This window comes from Lissotriton helveticus, chromosome 1_1 (genome assembly GCF_964261635.1).
Source record: "Lissotriton helveticus chromosome 1_1, aLisHel1.1, whole genome shotgun sequence".
NCBI classification, from domain to species: domain Eukaryota; kingdom Metazoa; phylum Chordata; class Amphibia; order Caudata; family Salamandridae; genus Lissotriton; species Lissotriton helveticus.
This window is the reverse complement of record NC_136057.1, coordinates 1,276,484,299-1,276,506,526: the sequence shown is the minus strand read 5'-3', so window position 1 is coordinate 1,276,506,526 and position 22,228 is coordinate 1,276,484,299. Positions and strand designations below refer to the sequence as shown.

At 43.2% G+C, this 22,228-nt stretch overlaps 1 protein-coding gene across 1 annotated transcript in view; it reads left to right on the top strand.

The window, feature by feature from the left end:
- The window catches only part of LOC144822713 (hyaluronidase-5-like), a 190,090-nt gene that overhangs the window by 117,994 nt on the left and 49,868 nt on the right, over positions 1 to 22,228 (top strand). Inside the window, exon 3 of the mRNA XM_078680535.1 lies at positions 8,017 to 8,106. Within this exon, the coding sequence (XP_078536661.1) occupies positions 8,017 to 8,106 (90 nt within the window). The remainder of the gene's footprint in view (positions 1 to 8,016; positions 8,107 to 22,228) is intronic.

Genomic DNA, 22,228 nt, shown 5'->3' with positions numbered 1-22,228 from the left:
ACCTACATTGCAATAAACTACCACGGGCCCACGAGGCTCACACACCATCCATTCTTCCTAAAAACACTAATGGTACTCTGGTATGCATCACTTGTTTTCACCCCCACCCATAGTATAAATGTGTACATGACAGGAGGTAGTGTGGTCTCTACCATGGAAGCTGGCACATGTGTGCTTTCAACCATCACTTACATCAGGACAGTTGCGTGCAATGTAGTTTCATGCAAGTGATTATACATGTGGTTCTATGCATGTTCCTATGTGCTGATAGTTAACATACACCACACCTGAACCCCTTCTCAGGTGAGGAGTGTAAGAAAGTAGGATCTGCTTCTTATGGTTACCCCCACTTTTTGCTTGATGTTGCACTGTTTTTGACTAGTTTGACTTGAATCCTGCTAATCAGGACACCGGTCTATCTGCTTTCTCCTTTAAATTGTTATGCAGGTACTTTGGTACACTCCAGATTGGATACTGGGTACCCTTATAATTCCCTAGTATATGGTACCCATGTATCCAGAGCATAGGTACCCCAGAGGCCTCCCATGGGCTGAAGCATGTATTATGCCATCCACGAGAGGCTATGCAAAATGGACTCACAGGTCTGCTACTTCAACCTGTGTAAATTGGTGCTTACACCACTTACTTTAGATATAGGGCCCCTATATCTATAGGTCACTGCACTTAAAACTTATAAGTCACCCCTATAGCAGGCCTTATCACTCCTGACTGCAGGGTGCTGAGTTTTTAGTGAGAGGGTGCCCTGCATGAGCCAAGCCTCTATACAACCTTCGGAGACCATTCTCCCAGGTTGTCTGTGACTTAGCGGGACATATAGGTATAGGTGCAGTATAACCTCACGGTAAATGCTATCTCGAAAACGGCTGCATAGAAACATATCGTGTTTGGTATCAAACACCTTGGAATTATACCTCCGAACCGGTAACCGGTGTGGGAGGTATGATTCCACCTTTCTGAAGCGAGCTTCGTGGGGTCACTGGTCTATCCAGTGCCAGCCTTCCCGACCCAGTCAGCACAAAATGAATGCTGCGGACCAGAGACACATTTCTGCCCTCCTGCTGCTGAGCCAAGCTAGAGCAGAGGAAGGCAGCACAGTAGGCACCCTGGTACAGGGAGGTGTGACCACCTCCCAGACAGGATTTAGTGTATTGGGGCTGGGTGGGTGCACTCTGAGAGTGCCTGAAAGTCTGCACTTGGGACACATTTGGTGTCCCTATGCATAGTCCAGATCAAACCAGTTCTGGGAGCCGTTGGCTTCTGCTCTGGTGCAAAACTGGACAAAGGACATGGATGTAAACACCCCTCTGTCCTGACCCTCCTCTACGAGGGTCCACTGAATCTGTCCAACCCTCTCCCGTGGGTACAAAAGAGCTTACCTGTCTGTAAGACTTTAGATTTTACGTGGGTAAGATTCTGAAAGAATAAACCACTGACCTTCGACCGTGTGGACAATCTCGACTTTGCTGGACTTCTACAGTGCCCGACTTTGTCTCCCTCTCCGTCCAAAGCTTTGTCTGTGCCCTTGCTCCATATAGGTTCTGTGCAGGACCTGTGGTGCACTAAGGAGAACTGAAGAATCTTCCTTGGAGTGAAGGAGTCACTACCCTGCATTCACAAGCACCTTAACGCAACTGACCAGTCTGCTGCTCCCAAGCTACTGTGGACTCCAAAGATTTTACCAACATAGGAGGTAGAATTTTATAGGTCCCTGAGGTCGATCTGCCCTCTCAACAAGTTTGAGGCCAGTATCTCTCGTGGGGACTGCATAACCCGAACCCCGGTGCACCATGTCCATTTGCAGTTGCATATGCTTGGTGGCAATTCCAGAGCTTGTGCATTGGACTCTGTGTAGTCCTGACCCTGAGCAGTATTTGCACAAAAAAATTCCGGCCTCCTCACACCAAGTGCTCTGTGGGCTGGTGCTCTGCAATCTTGCTTGAGGTCCACTCGTGACTCCTGGTCATTCAGCCTGTAGATCCTCCTGAGAGTCATCTTGATTTCTGTTGGGCTTTCTTGGTTGCTCCAGATGTCCCCTGACTCCCCATTGCTTGGTGAGTCCCCTGGACCTTGCTGGTCCACACCGTAAGCTGCTTGATCTTCCTGTGTGGGTTACTTTTGCCAAGGCTTGTTGGCGCTCCAGCTGGACACTGACCCTCAGCACGCAACATCCTTCGTTAGACAGCGCGCATCTGGCTTCTGGTCATCATTGACAATTCCTGGTCCTTGTGGCTATTGAGTCAAGCATCCCTTCTTTGCACCTGAAGCACCCAACATCGGCGGGCTCGCGTCTTCCAAGCCCCTGGTCACTCTGAAGTGACCCAGACTCTGTTCCCTCTGCTCTCAGGTTCCTTCCTGTCAGAATCCAGGCTTGGACTCCACCGGACCCTTTTCACCTTCACGGCAGCAGTACTTCTTCTCAGCCCTCCATTGAGAACAGCGGCGGTTTACAACACCACCCCAGATCTATGCACCTGGCTCCTCTGGTACGGGTAACTCGGGTACTACGGTATCCGTGGGTGGAGTGGCTCTTCAACCTCCTAAGTTCCAAAGGGTTTCCTTGAAGTCCTCCTAGAAGGCTCCTTAAGCTGTGAAATTGCAACCACGGCTTCCCCATTGAATTGTACAGAGCCCGCAGTCGTGTTAGCACACTGCACCCATCCTCCGTGGAGTCCCTATCTAATCACCTTGGGTGGTTACTTGAGGTCCCAGCGATTCTCCGTGCTCTAGACCTTGTCTTGACCAGAGTCGTGGTCATTATACCACTATTTTAGTATATTGTTTGGTCTCCCCAGGGAGCCCACTGTGTATTGTGCTACATACAACTGTTCTATTGATCTCATATTGTGTGCTTTGTGTTCTATCCTAGTGTAGAGGATACTAGAGAGTGCTATATTAATAAATACATATTTTTATATAACTACTGTGTGGTTCTCCTTTCATTTAATCAATATAGGACGTGATGTTCTGGTAAAACAAGATGCTTTACATTCCTTCAAGATTAAGCCTGAAGGCTGCTCTCCACAGCTACCACTAGGATAGCTTTCTAAAAGTTATCTTTGACCTCATACATCATAAGGGTCGTTTGAACTGGTGCAAGGTGCCCACTTTAATTAGTGGACATCATATACCAGGCCAACTTCTCACAAGGAGTTAATCCTCTGACAACCCCATTCCATTCCCTTGCTTTAAAGTCCAGATTTGTCTGCATGACCCCATGCCAGACACACTAGCCTCATAGTGTAAGGGGCCTGCATTGGAGCAGTCAGGGTGGGCAGGGTTCAAGACTTCAAGTGTGCTGTAGTGTTCCAGTCCAGGTATTTTGCTTTGTATTGTGGGACTTGTAATCCTGGTCACTCATGTTTTACATTCTACCACAAATCCCAGTATACAAAGGTGAACCTGGACTTGTGCTGCACATCACACATGGACTGGACAAAGTTGACAGAGTTAGACTGGGCTGTGCAACATGTAACTGAGCAGTGTGATTTATATTTCTATGATGAGAGGACATGTTAGAAATTCCAACCCTGTCCCTTGCACTCAGCACTGTGCAGCCCAGGAACATAGTTTGCTGTGCTGCAGAGCATGAAATTTTTTCACATAATGTCCCTTATTGCCACTTACCCTGTCTGTGTTTTTGGTCCTCAAGGCCAGCAGTATCCTGTCTGGGGAATCCTGCCACCAACTCTGCTGGGATGACCGGTGCCACCTGCTCCTCCAAGGAGGACAGCTCCTCCTGGTGCTCAGGTCCTCAGGTCCTCCTCCTCCGGTCCGCATGGCTGCCCTCAGATTGTTGGCCAGTTTCCGCTTGGTCCTACGCTTATAATCATGCCAGCGCTTCTTGCACTCTGGCACTAGCCTTTTAGTTTATCCAAAACTGTTAATCTTCTCCACTATGGACTGCCAAGTGGCCTCTTTCTTCCCTAATGGCAATTTTGAGGTGACAAAGAGTTGATTTTCATGCTTTGTCACCTCTGTTATTAGAATGTGGTTCTCCTCCTCACTGAAATTTCTCTTCCTCTTCACCTGGGGTTCTAACTGGACATCCTGCCTGGTGTTGGGGTTGTTGACCTGACTACTGCCGCCTGCTCCATCTTTCGCTTTTGAGATATAGGTTATGTTGTTTTCTAAATGTGTTGGTTTTTTATGATTTTTGACGCATGACGCACTCCAATGTGGCGCTAAGGTAATTTGCAGCATGTAAGCGTTGCTTTATGTGCCGCAAAGCAGCCTGTCATTACTTTGACTGCACATTTTGTCACTTTTCTCTGTAGAAGCCGTCCCATGGATGCAACATTTTTTGGAATGCATTATGGGGCCATTGTGTGCCATACCGTAAATACTGCGCATCCATGAGGTTTGAAACTGTTGCAGCGCAGCACACTTTTTCTGATGCATCGCTGCCTTACCACAGTGATGCGTCAGTTCTGATAAATGAGGGCCTTAGTATGTAGTATTTAGAATATTTACATTCAGAATGAAGACACTGTGGGAAAGTTTGTCCAAAAGTTGACATAGTTTATTGTAAAAATAGAGACATACATGTTCATAAGGATACCACTGTGTGGAATTAGGCTGACAGATAAGTGTAGGATCAAACATCAGTTGACCAGAAAAATCAAGTAATGAACTTGAAGTATTATCGGATTTAGATGAATCTACCAGTTCATTAAGAGAAGTTTTATGCCTCTTCTCCGCAGGCCCAGACCGGATCATATGTCTAAATCATCCTTATCTATATCATTATCTGTGTCACCCATATCATCATCTGTATCTTGTAACTGAACAACTTTGATGGGTAATTTGGATTTCTTAGAAGTAATATTATCCTCAGAAAGAGGTTAAATAAAAGGAAAGTCTTTAGCCATAACATTAAGTTAAAAAAAATGTATTTTTGCTTTTTTGGCATGAATATTATCAGAATCATTGGGCAAAATCCTTTGCACAGAAGCTTCCAGAGTTTTAGAAATATTAGACATTGAACTAGAATTGGCTTGTTGTACTGAACCTTTTATAAACAAATTCAAATTATCCTTGAAAATCTGAGTCTCCTATTCCTCTGAATACATTTCCATGTTAAACAAAATATCAGTGATATTTATATAAAAAACAGGTAAATGTCCCTTTAAGCCCTCCGGCAAGAGAAACTGATAGAATAAACAATAAATATCCTCAATGCTGCCGGGAATACGCTGTGGCCGAGGGCATGACTGGAGGCGGTCCCGCAGATGTGTCAAGCAGAGAGAGAGAGGTGGGCCATTGATGCGAAACAGCATAAAGAGGCAGATGGGCGCATGGTCCGAGATAGACGCCTCATGCAGGAAAACAAACGCAAGTGCCAGCAACGTTGCCCGCGACCTTCGGCAAGAAAGGCAAATCTGAAAAGATGCTGAGAAGTCTATCGTCAAAGGCTGACTAAAGCAGTGCCAACGACTTCAAAGACAGTGAAGGCCAATGGTTGTCGCGGACCCAGAAAGACGTTGGGACGAAAAAAGATTCCCTAAAATACCCCTTTGCTACCACCCTCACAGTTGCCCTCCTTTGTATTGTAGTCTTTCTACCTTTCTCCTTATCACTCCATTCTCAGCCGTCCAACCTAGGATGCACTCAAGGCTGTATGTAACTTTGGTATGCCAGTTGCTGTTGCTCCTAGTAAATGAGGAAGCACAGTTATATTGGGTTTTGTGTTAGGGCTTTTCAATTCTAGTGGCACCTCTAAGATGGCTTTTACCTGCTCTAGAAAAGCCAGAGAACGAGTTTTTGTTCTGGAATCTTGTCCCGATAGCTGCTGCTCTCAGCTTGGGCTTCATGTTGTTGTGTTGTTCAAGATGGCAACTGCACTGTGATGCCTGCGGCCTGCCTCATATTGCCGAAACTACGAGCCTGAGAGACCCGCTCGGGAGAATGGGGAGCCCCTGACGCCCTTGGCCTGCACGAGGCCCAGCACTGCTCGCATGCCCTGTGACAGCGCTAGTTGAATTTGCTGCCCCTGGGAGACTGAGTTGCCCCTAGGCCCGCCAGCCCATAAAGCCGATGCAGCCCACCTTGATTTGCACAGGCCCTCTGCGACTTGTACTATCCTTTACTGGGGCTGCCTTGTGTGAGCCCAGTCTCCACACTTCTGTTTTTAGGCAAAGTGATTGAAAGTTGCGTTGCTTCCCAGATCACTTCACACATTCAAACAAACAACCTCATAGATTCTCTTTAATCTGGTTTCAGCCAGGGCCACAGTACAGAAACAGTGACCCTACAAATAGTTGATGAATCCCTTAGAAACCTCGACTCCGGGAACTCCTACCACTTGTCCACTGCATTTAACATTGTCAACCTTCTGGACCTCCTTGCACTCTTGAACAATGCATGGACTGTGGAGGCGCAGTCTTCAATTGGTTCTCCTCTTACCTAACCAACCGCTCCCAAATTGTAGAATTGGGCAACGCTTTTCTTGAGACCAGTCAAGGTACATCAAGGGGTCTCTCAAAGCTTGATCCTCTCCCCAACCCTCTTTAACCTGTACCTATGACCACTATGTATGATTCTCAGAAACGCTGGGATTCTGTTCCACCTCAACACTGACGACATTTAAATATAAATGAAAATCCTTTCTCCTGAAGACCTCGCCCTCCTTTAATTCATGCTCCTAAAGATTCAGAACTGGATGTCTAATCATCACCTAAAACTCATCCCAGCTAAAACAGAATTTCATTTGATCTCACCTCCGAAAGCAAAAACCCCAGTTCAGGAATAGATGGCCAACTTTCTGGTACTGGATGGCTGCCATGACATTGTCTAGAGTGCTTAATCCCTTGGTATCACCCTTGACAATCATCTCAATCTCCACAACCACATCCCAACCATGTCCAAAAGCGCATGACACCAACTCAGGCAGCTATGAGGCATCAGACAACTGATCCTGGAAAGAGACTTCAAAACAGTGCTCTCTAGATTAAACTATGGAAACACCCATAATTTAGGCATACCCAAACTTCATCTAGGCCAACTGCGAGCAACTCTACATGCAGCAGCATGCTTTGTACTAGGTCTCAAGAAATATGACCACATTTCCCCTGGCTCTGCTAACCCTCCAATGGCTTCCCATTGAATTTCGGGCGCAAGTCAAAACAGCCTAAATTACCCACAGAGCGCTGCACTCCTCTTCATCCTCCTATCTAAGTAATACACTGAAAATCTTTGGAGTAAATAGGCGTTCCAGAAATGCCCAATCCCTGCTCCTGCAACCCCCAACCTTCAGTTGAGAACGGTACATGAGCAAGTCATTGTCTGGTAGTGCCACAAGAATCTGGAACTCCTTACCTCCCTCCCTTCGCCTAACAACCTGCATTAACTCCTTCAAAAAGGAGCTCAAGCTCCTCCTATTTGACAGACACCTGGGTTAATCACCCTCGACCATACCTAAGTACTCTATCCAGGAGCTGAACTACTTTCCTTGTTAGTCCCCACCATCCTAATCAATGCTTGAACTATGTACGCCCCTGTGCAACAACTTATTTTGCCTTTGTTGCAGTTACCGATGCAATATGTCTGAATGTAAATATTATTACTGTAACTTGTTGTACCTTTGTATCATGTTACTGTTGTAAAGCGCTCTGGTGCCTTCGGACCATGTCCGCAATATATAAAATTGCAAAAATAAATAAATACAAATGTTGAGAAAAGCTGTGCCACGAAGGGAGTGGTTTTTGTCCTTGCTGCCTATGCGACAACAGAAAGAGCAGTCTCGTGCTTGCTCCCACATTAGACTACCTAAACCAGCACATGCTACAAAACAATCCTGAAATAAAGTAAACATGTCTAGTAAACTGTGATGCACCAAAACATCTGGTAGTGTGATGAATTAACATCATTATATCTCCTAAATTATAAAACAGTACATCTACCAGACTGGCAATGGTAATGTGATAACAGAATAGATTGAATCTTGAATGATACATTGCTATTTTAATTTTTTGAAATGTCGGTGCATTTCCTTCCTAGGAGGACCTTGTGAATACTGTTGGCGAAAGTGCTGCATTAGGAGTCTCTGGAATTGTCATGTGGGGAGGCCTTAATTTCAGCAAGAACGAGGTAGGTCACATCTAATCCTATTTTTTCTTCTGAAAAATGATTGGGACGTTTATAATCATTATGTTTTTGCCTTTGGGTGTAGTATTTAGAACACAGATGAAGGCTAACAGATATTAAATGGGCTGTCAGAAGTACTTAGGTAGACATTTGTATTTCATAAACTGAGAGTCACAAACACAGTCCCCCCAGGTTAAGCTTAGACTATTGGCTTCCAAGTCTACAAAGCGGTATACTTCCTTGGCCTCCATCAAGCAATGCACTTGATCATAGTATTTTACGCTCTCAGAAGCTTATTGCGTGGTTTGCATGAAAGTAGAGACTCTATCTATTTCTGAAGTTTCAGAACCCTGAAAAAATGGATCAATCTTTATGGGGAAGGGTGTGCACAGTAAAGGCATTATATTAAAACGTGGGCAGAATAAAGAATTTCTTTCCTAAATGCTCATCATCAGTAAATCATTATTACAGGCTTCTTTGATGTTAACAGGTATCTTACATGGGATTGTGCTCTTTTCTCTGTAAATCCCTCCCCATACTTATCATTCCACAAACTATAAAGCTGTCTCTTATGTGTATAAATTGGTACTTTTTTCCTTTCCATAGACCTTTTCTAATAATGCATACAAAAAGTATAATACATACCAAAACAAGATGATGCTTTAGTGCAGGACTACTATGAAGTACACAGTGTATACAGTATCATTAAAAATTATAGCAATACAAATTACTGGACCTCCCTCCCCTTGTGACCCTGATTGTACTGCATACATACCTCTAAAATCAAATTATCTGGTCTCATTAAGTTTTTGGGAATTTTCTCCCTCTGTATTAACAAGCTCCTAAGACTCATAGACTCACATGATATTAGTCAGACATCATTTCGGCCTTGTCTCTTATTTAGAGACCTGGCCTTTTTTGATGCATTTTTATTTCCTAATGCTTGAACTATTAAATAGAACTCTTAATCTCTTCCAACTCTTTCTTTGCTGGTACCACATGGTTAAAAAATAAAATGATGATAACTTATGTTATTATCATTTTCTTTTTGTCTTTTACACTTCTCCGTGAGCAGTGAGGCGACGCTCCTCCGCCTTAGCAGACGAGCTGACACTGCATGACTGTACATACACATGTTGGAATACACAGAGACTCACAAGCTTTTCATTCAGGCAGGGCAGGATTATATTAAACCAAACAGTTTTCAACAGTTTATGAAAGTTCTGGATCCCAGGAATAACTACATATGAACCACAGAGATACAGCTAGAGTTAAGTCCCCAGTCTGGAGTTCCTCTAGCAGTGTTTCGTCAGAGGAGTTTGAACTGCGGCGAAAAGGTTTCTGATAATAATTTTTACAACCTCATTTGTTGCAATACTACCACTGCACAGAGCTCATAGTTATAAAATGTGTTCAAAGGCTTAACTACTTTTCCCCCTAAAATACATAAAACCCTCATTACAGCTGTTCTGGGAATACTACATCAATATTCCCATATCTAAAATTACTGGTACCACTGGTATTTCTGTTTCCAGGATTTTGGAATATAAGTGAGACACTGAGTGGTCCTTAGATTTAGGACAGTATGGTGTCACTGAATGTAACTGCACCCAATTACCAAACTATTTCAAAAGTTTCAGCCTGTTTGCAGGAAATGTATCCAGCTTTCAGCTGGTAGAAATGGCCATGTGGGAAATCCCAGAGGCTTTGTTAAAAATCAGGCTCATATAACTATCATGACATACTATTTACTGAGTGCACACAATGCACACTAGAACTGTGTGCACAATTACAAGATAATATACTGTTCTCAGTACAGACACAAACTAGTGCCTTCAATGGAATGCCCCTTTGATATCGCCCAGGTCAAAATGTGCACCCAAGTGATTCATGTTAAAGAACAGGCCCCATCTGTACAGCTAGAGTAACTTTGGGCACAGAAAGTGGGAGCAAATGCCTGATGCAGCCCAGATGTACAGGTATGCAGCATTCCCACATCCCTTGTGATTTACCCATTTGGCAACTAGTTCTTCTTATGGCCGACTTTGTAATGAAGATTGTGGGGTCTTCCTTCATGGCATTTATGTGATGTAAGTTCTTTGGAACATAGAACTTGGAATGTATTTGGTCCTGTCTCTCATCTGGCAGTTGCTGCCCAGCTGCTGATGGATGAGGTGCTAATTAATAAACCTCTGCTGTAAACCTACAACATGTCTGTCTTATCCAGTTGAAGATCTTTTAAAGATGTTAGTTTAAAATATTCAAAACTGAAACAAATAAACCATGGAAAAGAAAGCCAGCTAGTCTGAGGGACCAGCGACACCAGCCGCACAGATCACCTGCCACAGTCAATCACAAATCTGTTGGGGGTGAGAGGGACATTCCTTGTATGGAAAGAGAATGAATACCAACAATTCTGCCAAGCTAAATAAAAGGGGTGAGAAGTGGAGAAAGTATTCCCAGGATCCTCAAAGGGGCCCATGGGAGTGGTAAGGCCTACAAAGACAACGGTACCATCAGCCCCTAATAAGAACCTCAAAAAAGGATCCCACTTATTTGTAAAATTCTTTGTTTGGGTAGTTGTAGTTGCTGCCAGCCTATCACCAGAAAGGAGACCAATTTCAACTCAGGTAGTCAGTGCTTCAAGAAGTAGAATTAAGAATTCACTCTAGATTATCAGTTTTTTATCCTGTAGTATATCAAATGTTGTAATACGGAGTACGTCTTCCTCTTTCTCAACTGATTACTTCCTTGTTCTTCCTCCAGGTCTCTTTATACTCTGTACTATCTCCTTCACCTGCTAAAACCATTATCTGTAGCTACGGAATACTGCCTTCTTTTTGCCACTGACTGCAAATCGGGCCTGCTGTCTTCTGTTACTGCCAAAAAACAAAATATCATACTAATAAAATATAACACTAGGTATCCCAGCAAACATCATTGACATGACCGCCTGAAAGACAGAAGCTTCGGAGACCAAATCAAAGGCCATCCTTTTAAACTTACATGCCCTCATCCATCCATACTAATATTATAAAGAGAGAGCCCAAACTTTTGAGGCGGGTAATCTCAGTAACCACAGCACCAATCACAACACCCAATACAGTGTTGGAAAGGGCAGTTGCAGCAGAAGGACATCGGCTATGCAGACGGCCACCATATACATTAAAAAAATAATAATTACAATTTCAACATTTTTAAAAACATTTTTTTCAATTTATATTAAAAATATGTAATGTAATTAAAAAAAATCTAAAAATAAATACTTTAAAACAATGTAGTAAATTAGTATTAAAAAAATAACAATTAATACATTTAAAAATTATCATTTACAAAACCTTTGAAATTCACTAAAAAAAACATAGGTTTCAGCCACGTTATAGTTAGTAATTAGCATTTAAAAAACCTTTGAAATTCACTGAAAAAACCATAGGTTTCAGCCACGTTATAGTAAGGAATTAGCATTTAAAAAACCTTAGAAATTCACTGAAAAAACCATAGGTTTCACACATGTTATAGTTAGCTGGACATTTCACTCATACAAAACCATTGAAATTCCCCCATTATAGTTAGTTCAGCTAACTATAACTCGCGCGCCCGCAATGCACTGCTGATGACGTCACATATTACATCACTCATGACATGGTCAGTGACATCACTCATGACATCACTGATGACATCACTGATGACATCACTGATGACATCATCCTTGTGAAAGAGTGGCAGACCTCCTCTCAGCGTAATATAACCTTTGATACACACCTTCAAAAATAGAAACTAAAATTTACAAAAAAATGGAGATACCAATACCAGTTAGAACAACCTATACAGTAATTCCAAAATCTACATACACATCCACTCATTCACCAACAGTTCTATATAGTCACTCATACATGTACCCACTCATCCATACTAATATTATAAAGAGAGAGCCCAAATGTTTGAGGCGGGTAATCTCAGTAACCACAGCACCAATCACAACACCCAATACAGCGTTGGAAAGGGCAGTTGCAGCAGAAGGACATAGGCTATGCAGACGGCCACCATATACATTAAAAAAAATTAATTAAAAAAAATATTACAATTTCAATATTTTTTAAAACATTTTTTTTTCACTTTATATTAAAAATATGTAATGTAATTTAAAAAAATAAAATATCTAAAAATAAATACTTTAAAACAATGTAGTAAATTAGTATAAACAAATAACAATTAATACATTTAAAAATTATCATTTACAAAACCTTTGAAATTCACTGAAAAAACCATAGGTTTCAGCCACGTTATAGTTAGGAATTAGCATTTAAAAAACCTTTGAAATTCACTGAAAAAACCATAGGTTTCAGCCACGTTATAGTCAGGAATTAGCATTTAAAAAAACCTTAGAAATTCAATGAAAAAAACCATAGGTTTCACACATGTTATAGTTAGCTGGACATTTCACTCATACAAAACCATTGAAATTCCCCTGTTATAGTTAGTTCAGCTAACTATAACTCGCGCGCCCGCAATGCACTGCTGATGACGTCACATATTACATCACTCATGACATGGTCAGTGACATCACTCATGACATCACTGATGACATCTCAAATGACATCATTGATGACATCATCCTTGTGAAAGAGTTGCAGACCTCCTCTCAGCGTAATATAACCTTTGATACACACCTTCAAAAATAGAAACAACATTTTTCAAAAAAATGGAGATACCAATACCAGTTAGAACAACCTATTCAGTAATTTCAAAATCTACATTAACATCCACTCATTCACCAACAGTTCTATATAGTCACTCATACATGTACTCACTCATCATATGTACTTATACACCTATACATCCTGTTACACACCGATACTCATCCATACAGTTACTCACACACATACTCACACATGCAAATAAACTATCAAACATCCATTTACTTGCATATACAGCTATACACACACCACTACACTTACTTTTACAGAAACGTACACATACTTACTCTCTTAAACAATCACTTATAGAAACACATACTTATTTATACAGGAACTCTTCCAATCTCTCACACTCTCACGTATAATCACTTATATACATCAATACTCACATATAGTAAATTAAAGCATATGCAGTCCATACTAATATTATAAAGAGAGAGCCCAAACCTTTGAGGCGGGTAATCTCAGTAACCACAGCACCAATCACAACACCCAATACAGCGTTGGAAAAGGCAGTTGCAGCAGAAGGACATAGGCTATGCAGACGGCCACCATATACATTTATAAGGTAAAAGAATCGTGCCAGCAAAGTAGTCCCTTGTGGGCTTGTCTGTGTTGTGCTGTGGGCGTGACTAATGCTGGGGGCGTGTGGTACGGCCATCATATCGTGGGCTGTGGGCGTGTGCTGGGGGCGTGTGTCCGCCCTTCATGCCATGTGAGTCGTACATACAAGCACCAATTACGTTGTTGCGCAGCATCAAGGGGCCCGCTGGGGGCGTGAGAAATGCTAGGGGCGTGTGTCCAGCCTTCATGCCATGTGAACGTAATTGCGCCGCATCAAGGGGCACGCTGGGGGCGTGAGAAACGCTGGGGGAGTGTGCTACGTTCTGCCCTTCATGCCATGTGGGTCATACATTAATCAGAAGATCGTCTGCAGTGGCCGTGTGCTGGGGGCGTGACAACCGCGTTCAGCTGGAGGTGTGGTAAGTAACGTTACTGTAGCTTCTCCTGTGCGCTGTTACTGAACTCTCTCATTCAACGAAATTACACGCTCCTGCTACCATCAACCAGGGCTCTAGCCGGGCTCAGGCGACGGATCAGTACACTAATTACACGCGCCTGATAACATCAACTTTGACGTTGACATTCAAGATCTTGAAATTTTCGTCACCTCCTGCCTTGGTGGGTCCTTGTCTCCCCGTATGTTCCCAGGCGGTCTCTCAGGTCGGAATCTCTTCATCTAGTGAGTGCGCCTAGATTCAGACTGAGTAGGATGGGTGGCCGTTCATTTCGAGTCATGGCGGCTGGATTATGGAACTCCCTTCCTGTCCACATCCGTGCCCTTAATAGCCTGACTCTTTTCAGACGCGCGATTAAAACCTATTTGTTCACCTCTGTTGATTGATCGTGTTTCTTTTCAGCGGTGATTTGTTGTGTTGTGGTACTGGATCAGGCGCCAGGACGCCCCTTCGCTGGGGCAGCTGTGCGCTGAATAAAAGTTACTAACATAACATAACATAACATAACTAGGGCTGCAGCTGGGCCTTCTCCGTCCCGATTCTAATGAAACAAAACATGTTGTCTACCACGAGATTTTAAAATAAATTGCCCTTGCCAAATACATACATTACACACATTCTATTTCATACCCGGACAACGTTGGGACGGGCTGCTAGTAGATGTATAAAAGAGGCCAGCTCTTGTGAATTTGGGTGTAACATTATCTTGTGGTAAGCAGATGTGAAGTCTAGCGTTGAGATTACTTTAGCACCAGATAATACAGCCAACCTTTTTGTAATATTGGGAAGAAAAAACGTGATAACTATTCACTTCACTTTGATAACTTTATTTCGGTCGGAGACCATAAAAGTGCAATAAAATATATACAAGCACAATAATAAAACATAGATACATTGGAATTAAAAAGTTATTAAATTCTGGTTATCAAAGGAAATAGTAAAGAATAAAAGCAACAATCCGTTATTTCTTGTAGATAAAAATAGTTCTTCTCCGCCACATGCCTAATAGAAACCGGGAGACGGCAAAAACAATGGGAGGGGCAGTGTCATAAGTTAGCACTCTACAAGCGTGTGCACAGTGACAGAAACCAAGATTTTTGCATAATGGGATGATTCAGCATTTTTGAATTTCACTATATGCTGGACAGAAGAAAAGAATATGTACAATGTCTTCTCTGGCATAATTACAGGCAGGGCAGTTGGCATTTGTCGATTTTGCCCATCTGGATGTCAGTGCCCCTACCGGTAAAGAGCCATGCCTCAATTGGATGTACAGTTTTCTTGCTAGTGGAGGCTGCACCATGTCCAGAAACACCTCCGTCCTGTATTCGACTTTTATTGTAAGGAACTCAGTTGACAGTCTGCCCAGGGAGGTAGAACAATGTAACAGTTTAAGATTGTACGATTTTACAGCTGCCACCAGTACAGTCCTTTGCATCCTCATACAGCTGTCCTCCGGTGTGTCCCACAGTTGGGGAAGGCCAATTTGATAAAAGAGAGTCTTGACATGTACCAGATAACTATTACAACTTTATTTAGTGGCCTTAAGCTTACAAACAAGTGCATCTTTCCATAGGATTTGTGAGCAACAACTATAGGAGAAAGCCACTCGGTAACCTTTACTGGTTCTTTCACTACAGCTTTACATAACTTCTCCAACTCTTGTCTTACATACTCCTGCACACTTAGAAGAAGTTTCATTACACGTGAAACAGCAGGTGTTGCCTCTTTTTTCAACTTTATCATCTGAATATATTTTTACATGCTGAGTTTTTTCATCAATAACTTGCACCTGAAACTGTGGTTCAACATTTGGCTCTTACTCCCAGATCTTTTTATACAGTCCATCCTAAAATGTAATCTCCTCTTACTGATACAAAAACCTTAAACACAACATACCATCCTTTGTACTTTATACCAGTGTGAACATAGCATTTCATTTTAAGCAGCTGACCACTATGCCCTGAGTCGAATTTGTTAACCAAAAAGTTGATTAAAGGTTATTTTCCTGAAAGAATATTTAAATGAAAACATGATTTTAACATTAGCTCAGCCTTAGCACCATTTAACTTTACCTAGCCTTTTGGGTTACTAGTGTTTTTCCACTCAACTGCAGAACAATTTCTTCTAATTTTGTCTTTTCCTTGCACATTTTTATTGTTCCTGCAACATAGCATGAAATGACCCTTCTTCCCTCATTTGTTGCATTTACCCTTCACTGCTGGACACTGTTTCGAAAATCTCTTATCTAGAATGGCATTAACATGTTATTATTACAAAAATCCCTTTTTATTCTTCTTCACACAATACATTGGGCATTCTATTTGTTTGGCTACAGTCAAAACTTCACTGATAGGAGGTTCATCTTCCAGCCAACTTTCCTCCATGCTTTTATCAATATTACAGTTTAACAAAAAATTATCTCGGATTCTTTCAACACATAGTCCCCCAAACTCGCAAATAGAAGCTAGTTTCCTGTTCTACCGCCTCGCCCTCCCTTTATGTACTTTGCCAAAATTATAGCGGTCAAGTTTAGTGTTTACTCTTGGTGGAAAGTGAATATCTCCTAAGTGTTTAAACCTCTCACCTCTACCTGGTCTAATTCTGGTAGATGTTCTATAATTTTTTGCATTTCACACTCTAGACAATGTAAAAGTAAAGCTACCTTCCTTTCCAGTCCAATGTTATGCCCCATACAGCGCCATTATTTTCAAATACCTTTTTACACTCCCCCAGTAGTAGCCATGATTCTCCAAGTTGTGTCATAAAACATGGCTGTGGGAATGACGTTCTGCTTGCTTGCTGTTAGACCTGACCCTTTTTGAAGGTTTATCCCTAAACCTTTTGCCTTTTGCCTCCCATTTTTCTGACCATGTTTTCGCTGGCTAAAGGGTTCGGGGCACTTTACCACTGCTGATAATGCTAAAGTGCAAATGCACTCTGTATAAATTGTAATATGATTGTTTATCCATGATTGCCATATTTGATTTGCTAATAAAACCCTAGTAAAGTGCACTGAGTGTGTTAGGGCCTGTAAATCAAATGCTACTAGTGGCCTTGCAGCACTGGTTGTGCCACCCACATGAGTAGACCTGTAAATGTGTCTCAGACCTACCACTGTAGTGTCTAAGAGCGTAGTTGTAAACTACCATGTTGCCCTGGCAAGTGCACCCATTTGCCGGGCCCAAACCTTCCCTTTCCTTACATGTGAGGCACCCCTAAAGTAGGCCCAAGGTACCCCCATGGGCAGGGTGCACTGTGTGTGAAAGGTAGGACGTGTACTGGTGTGAGTGATATGTCCTGATAATGAAATACTGTGTATTTAATTTTTCATTATTGAAAATAGGCTTATAATTGGGGCTGCACTGTAACAATTTTACATGTATAACTTGCAATAGGGACAAGATAGAAAAAAGGAGTTTAGGCTCTCTGAGATCAGAATTTATTAACACACCTTTTGGTGAAGGTGGTTTTTAACTTCTGTGTTTGAAAATGGCACTTTTAAAAAATGGGCATTTCCTTACTTTACCATTCTGTGTGCCTCGACTGTTTGTGTATTAAGCGTCTGGTGTTAGTTAGAGTGACAGGAGCTGGGGATGTGCATTCACTCTACACAGTCAGTAGGGGGGTTGAGGTGTGCCCTGCCTTGCCTGGGTGACTCATGGCTGGGCTGAATAGTCCTGGTCTGCATTTAGAGTGATGGGAGGAGTTTTGCTTGCACCTGAATGGGCTGTGGCTCCTTTTCACAATGCTGTCTTTGCCACCTAAAACCCCCAAGAGACTAGATTTCTTTAAGAAACAAGGGCACCCTACCGTGAAGAAGAGTGGAAGGACTGGGTGAGGAGCGCTGCCTTTTCTGTGTGAGGGGTGGGCTTGCCTGCAGGTGCTGCTTCTGTCTGTGATGGAGGAAAAGGACTGGCTCGTTTGCCCTGCTGTGGAATGCTGCTTGTGAAGAACTCTCTGAGGGCCTGTGTGTGCTGGCCTCCTGTTCTGGGAAACTCAGGAACAGCAAAGTTTCCATGTGCTGTGCTCTACAACCTTTACTTTGGGCAGAGCTCTGGGTGCTGTTCTCTACCAGATTTACTTAGGCAGAGCTCTGTGTGCTCTGCATCCGTTACCTTCACAGGGCTTTGTTTGCTTTGCAAGTGCTCTAAGTGCTTTACTGTTGCCAGTGTGCTGTGTGTCTGGCTCCACTACAGCACTGTGTGCTTTACTGCCTGAGACCTTGGTGAGCTCTCCGTTGTGTGCCGTCAGGAAGGAGCAGCCTGCCTCGGGCGCCACCCCATAGACCACCTGGGGCACAAGTCCGGGTCCGATATACTCCTGCTGAGCAGGAACACCTGAGATCCTCGTGCAGCTGCTCAACCAATGCTGCAGGGCACTAAGCATTGTCTAGCAACCTCCTGCTGCGAGGAAAAGAAGCCTAGGCTCACCGCAGCCCCACCCAGCAGGATGCTGGGCCGCCCTGTGCACCACGAGTATGTGCTCCAGTAACAGGGAGCTTCACCACACGCACTCCAGGGAAGGAAACCCCCTTTGCCTCCCACACCGCACAGCAGCGGTGCCGACCTGAGGAATCTGATGTTCCCGGCCAGGGGACCAAGTGAGTGCCTTTCTCCCCCTCCTCCTGGCATCTTCGAGCCCTCACTGAGCAGTGCCACTGGAGTGCGAGCAGCCGCCAGTGGGAGCTGAGAGAGAGTGGGCACAATCAAGCCAGGCGGGCAACTAGAGACAAATTTCGGGGGGGGGGCTGAAAAATATTTCGGGGGGGTGGGGAATTCTTCCAAACATAGACAGAGTGGCTGTAAGAAGGGGCGAAACACAACAAAAGCCTCATTTACACGTAAATTGTCTTTTAAAGAGTTGTTAAGTACTCGGGTGCGGCTGCAATTAAATGCTCGCCAGCCCGCGAAGCTGTCTCCGGCCGGGCTGACACACACGACGGGGGAGGGGGGCTAAAGCCCCTTGAGCCCAATGGGTGTTGCGTGCCTGAATCAAGCCACCCCACTGTAGGTGGCAAACCTGAGTTGCTCCAGCCTCAATCCAGATCTCATTGTGAGGGTCAGGCCAGTTGCGACTGGCCGGTAATTTGGCCGCATGCTCAACTGGTTTGCAGGGCCCCAAATGAATTAAATTACAAATTGATTTCTGTGGAAAGTGTGTGTACTGGTTCCAGTACACTGAAAGTGATGTGTTTTTTGGCGTTTTGACAAATATGCATTGTTATCAGTGTTGGGCACTCTAAGTTATGCTTGTTTTCCAATGGCCTAGGAGCATACATGCAATATAAAAACATGTTTACTCTCTGGAGGATGTTTTATAATGTTTGCAATCCTACCAGTAGTTAATTGTTGCACTAACTGTGATGTTAGGCATAATGATTTCGGTGTGGTGTTCACATATAGGTATTTACCTAGTGCACTAACTGATATGTTTATGACAATTGCCTTATGGCAAAGGTATGTATGACTAGGGCAATATGTATGTATGTATTTTAGTGCCCTGCCTGTGAAATGATGACAATTGCCTGGGTAGCAAAGTGATTTATGATCTATGTATTGTAATAACCATTGCCTAGTGGCAAAGTGATTTATGTGATTGTGGTCTTATGTGTTTCATATATAATACAAGTGATATTTTTATATACCACTGTATGGAGTCGCTTTTTGTGGTGAACCTAGTGTGTCACTGGTATGTGTGCGTGTTGCGCAAACGCTTTACACATTGCCTCTGGGATACTATGATCTCCCAAGCTACCAAGGGGGTGAGCAGGGGTTAACTTGTGTGTGTAACTCTCTTTCCTGACTACAATGGTGGGTTCTGCCTGGCTTCAGTGCATACCCTAGTCAACCAGAAACCCCATTTCTAACACTTGGCAAGCTACACATAAAAGCAAAGATGATCTTTAAAAGCAGTAAAATTAGTAATATTCACAATGAATAAAACGTAAATCCAAACTGGCTATAGTAATTCTACAACTCTGCAAACTCTTTGCACCTGTACATAGTTCAAATATATTCACCTGCAAAATGTTAGTTATGTATATAAAACAGATGAACTCCAACATGCAAGACTACAGTTTTCTTCTTTTACCTCACTTGCTGTTATAAGGTTCCTAATAATTTAGTAGTAATGTGTATTAGGTCAACAAACCTTCATAATAGAGAGACTGAGTCTTCTTATATCATGTGTAAATGCCAGTTTGGCTAGCTCACAGCACTGCATCTAAACTCCTTAAATTCCAGAGTCGTAGATGTTGTTGGTAACCTCAAACATCACCACTCCCATTCCCAGGGAAGTCATGGAAATAGATCTAACTCTTTTGTTTGTCACTTTTGCATACCCAAATTTTCACAAAGAAAAGAAGCAATTATACATTTCAAATGTTTTTTTAAAAGATCTAGGGCCAGATGTAGGTAATTTTTATTTACCGACCTCTTAAATACCGAGTCATACCGACTCGGTATTTAAGAGGTCGGAAAATAAAAATACCGAGATGTAGGTAATTGCAGATGTGCAATTACCGAATCGGAAACAGTCGGTAATTTCCGATGTGGTAAATACCGACCAGTTAATGCCCATGCATTCCTATGGGCTTTGAAGCCCATAGGATTGATTGGGCATATACCGGTCGGTATTTACCACATCGGAAAATACCGACTGTCACAAGGGTGCAGGGGGTGTCACTTTGACACCCTCTGGCACCCCCAAAAGAGGCTCGGGTGCCATGTGGCAGGCATACCTGCCCTAAGGGCAGGTCTGCCTGTCATATGGCATAGGTGTGCATGCACACATGTGCATGCACACCAGAAACGGTATTTTACCATCAAGTAGTATTTGATGGTAAAATACCGATGTTGTACTGCTTGTGGGACTCAGAAGAGTCCCACCTACATACCAATTGTCCGGAATCAGTAATGATACCGACTCGGTATTTTACATACTCGGTAAATTTACCTATCGGTAAATTTACCGAGTCTGTAAATTACAGGGACCTACATGTCAAATTGCTTTTACCGGGTGGTAACGGCCGAATTCGGCCGTTACCACCCGGTAAAAGCCTACCTACATCTGGCCCTTAGTCCTTGTAAATAAAACATGAACTACGATTATTAGAAAGATGTAACATCATTGTTATAAGCATTATTAGAATGGTGAAAAACATACACAATTCAACCTTGTTAATTGTTTCAATTGTTACTCCTATCTATCACTAATATCCCTACACTAGTGATAGTATGATGGGAGTATCCTTCTGCAAGACCCTTTTGGAATGATCTAACTAACACCTTGGTGTAATGTCTCATGAAAACCGTCCTCAGTGCATTAACAAATGCATCCCGTCTGAGGTTGCAGGTATGCACACTTATGCTTGTGCTGCTATCTTCCTTCTTAGGATGAAGGTCAGGGCCTGCAGAACTGCATCTCAGTCACAGCTCACAGCAGCTTCCATGATAACTCCGGTGTGAAGTGCCTCTCAGCAAATTCAACACAGATACTGTTTGAATAGTAAAACACCGGCCTTATCTCATTCTGCTAGAGAGGCAAAATAACATTGTTAGTTAGTCTGGAGGTAAAGAGTAGTCTCCTATGTGCACATAAAAACGCAAGGACACAGCGTTCTAGTATGTGTCCCTGGAACTAACTGTACAGACTACAAAACAACATCGACCAAACGGAAATGAGTATGTGATGTTTTCTAGTGCTAGTGAAAAAAATGTTCAGACCCCCATCCTACAAAACATGCTAAGTCAAAAAAGGAAACTAAAATTGGAAACCAAAGATAATCTCTATAACTTTGCAAATCTTCATAAGCTCCGGCAAATAAAACAAGAGTGCACTGCTTCCATCACTCCAGCTAATGTATGACACCTTGCCCCAATTGTATCCTTTTCCAGGGGCTGCTCCTCCAGTTGAACGTAAGAGCATCGCCTCACAAGCCCCAGAGCTGAGAAATAAAATAGTAATAAGGTTTATCTATTACCATTTTATTTTTCTGTCACTCTTCCCAAACTAAGGGGCCGATTAGGATGGCGGACGGACTTGCGTCCGTCCGCCATCCCAGAGGTGGAGGGACCGTCCGCATGGGCTGCGGCGGTCCCTCCGTGCAAATTAGGATGTGACCGCCACCCTGGCGGTCACATCCTGGATATTTAACACTGCGGCGGGTGCTGCTTCAAGCAGCACCCGCCGCAATGTTAAAAGTGCATGTTTTACATTTACATGCACAAAGCGGCAGGCACCGCGCGGTGCCTGTCGCTTTGTGCATGTAAATACTGGGGGGTACCATAGGTACCCCCCATGTGCACCCCCCACCCGCCTACACCCTGGGGGCCCGCAACGGGCCCCCAAAATCAAAAGTACACATGCTTTTCCACGGCGGAAAAACCGCCGCGGAAAAGCATGTTT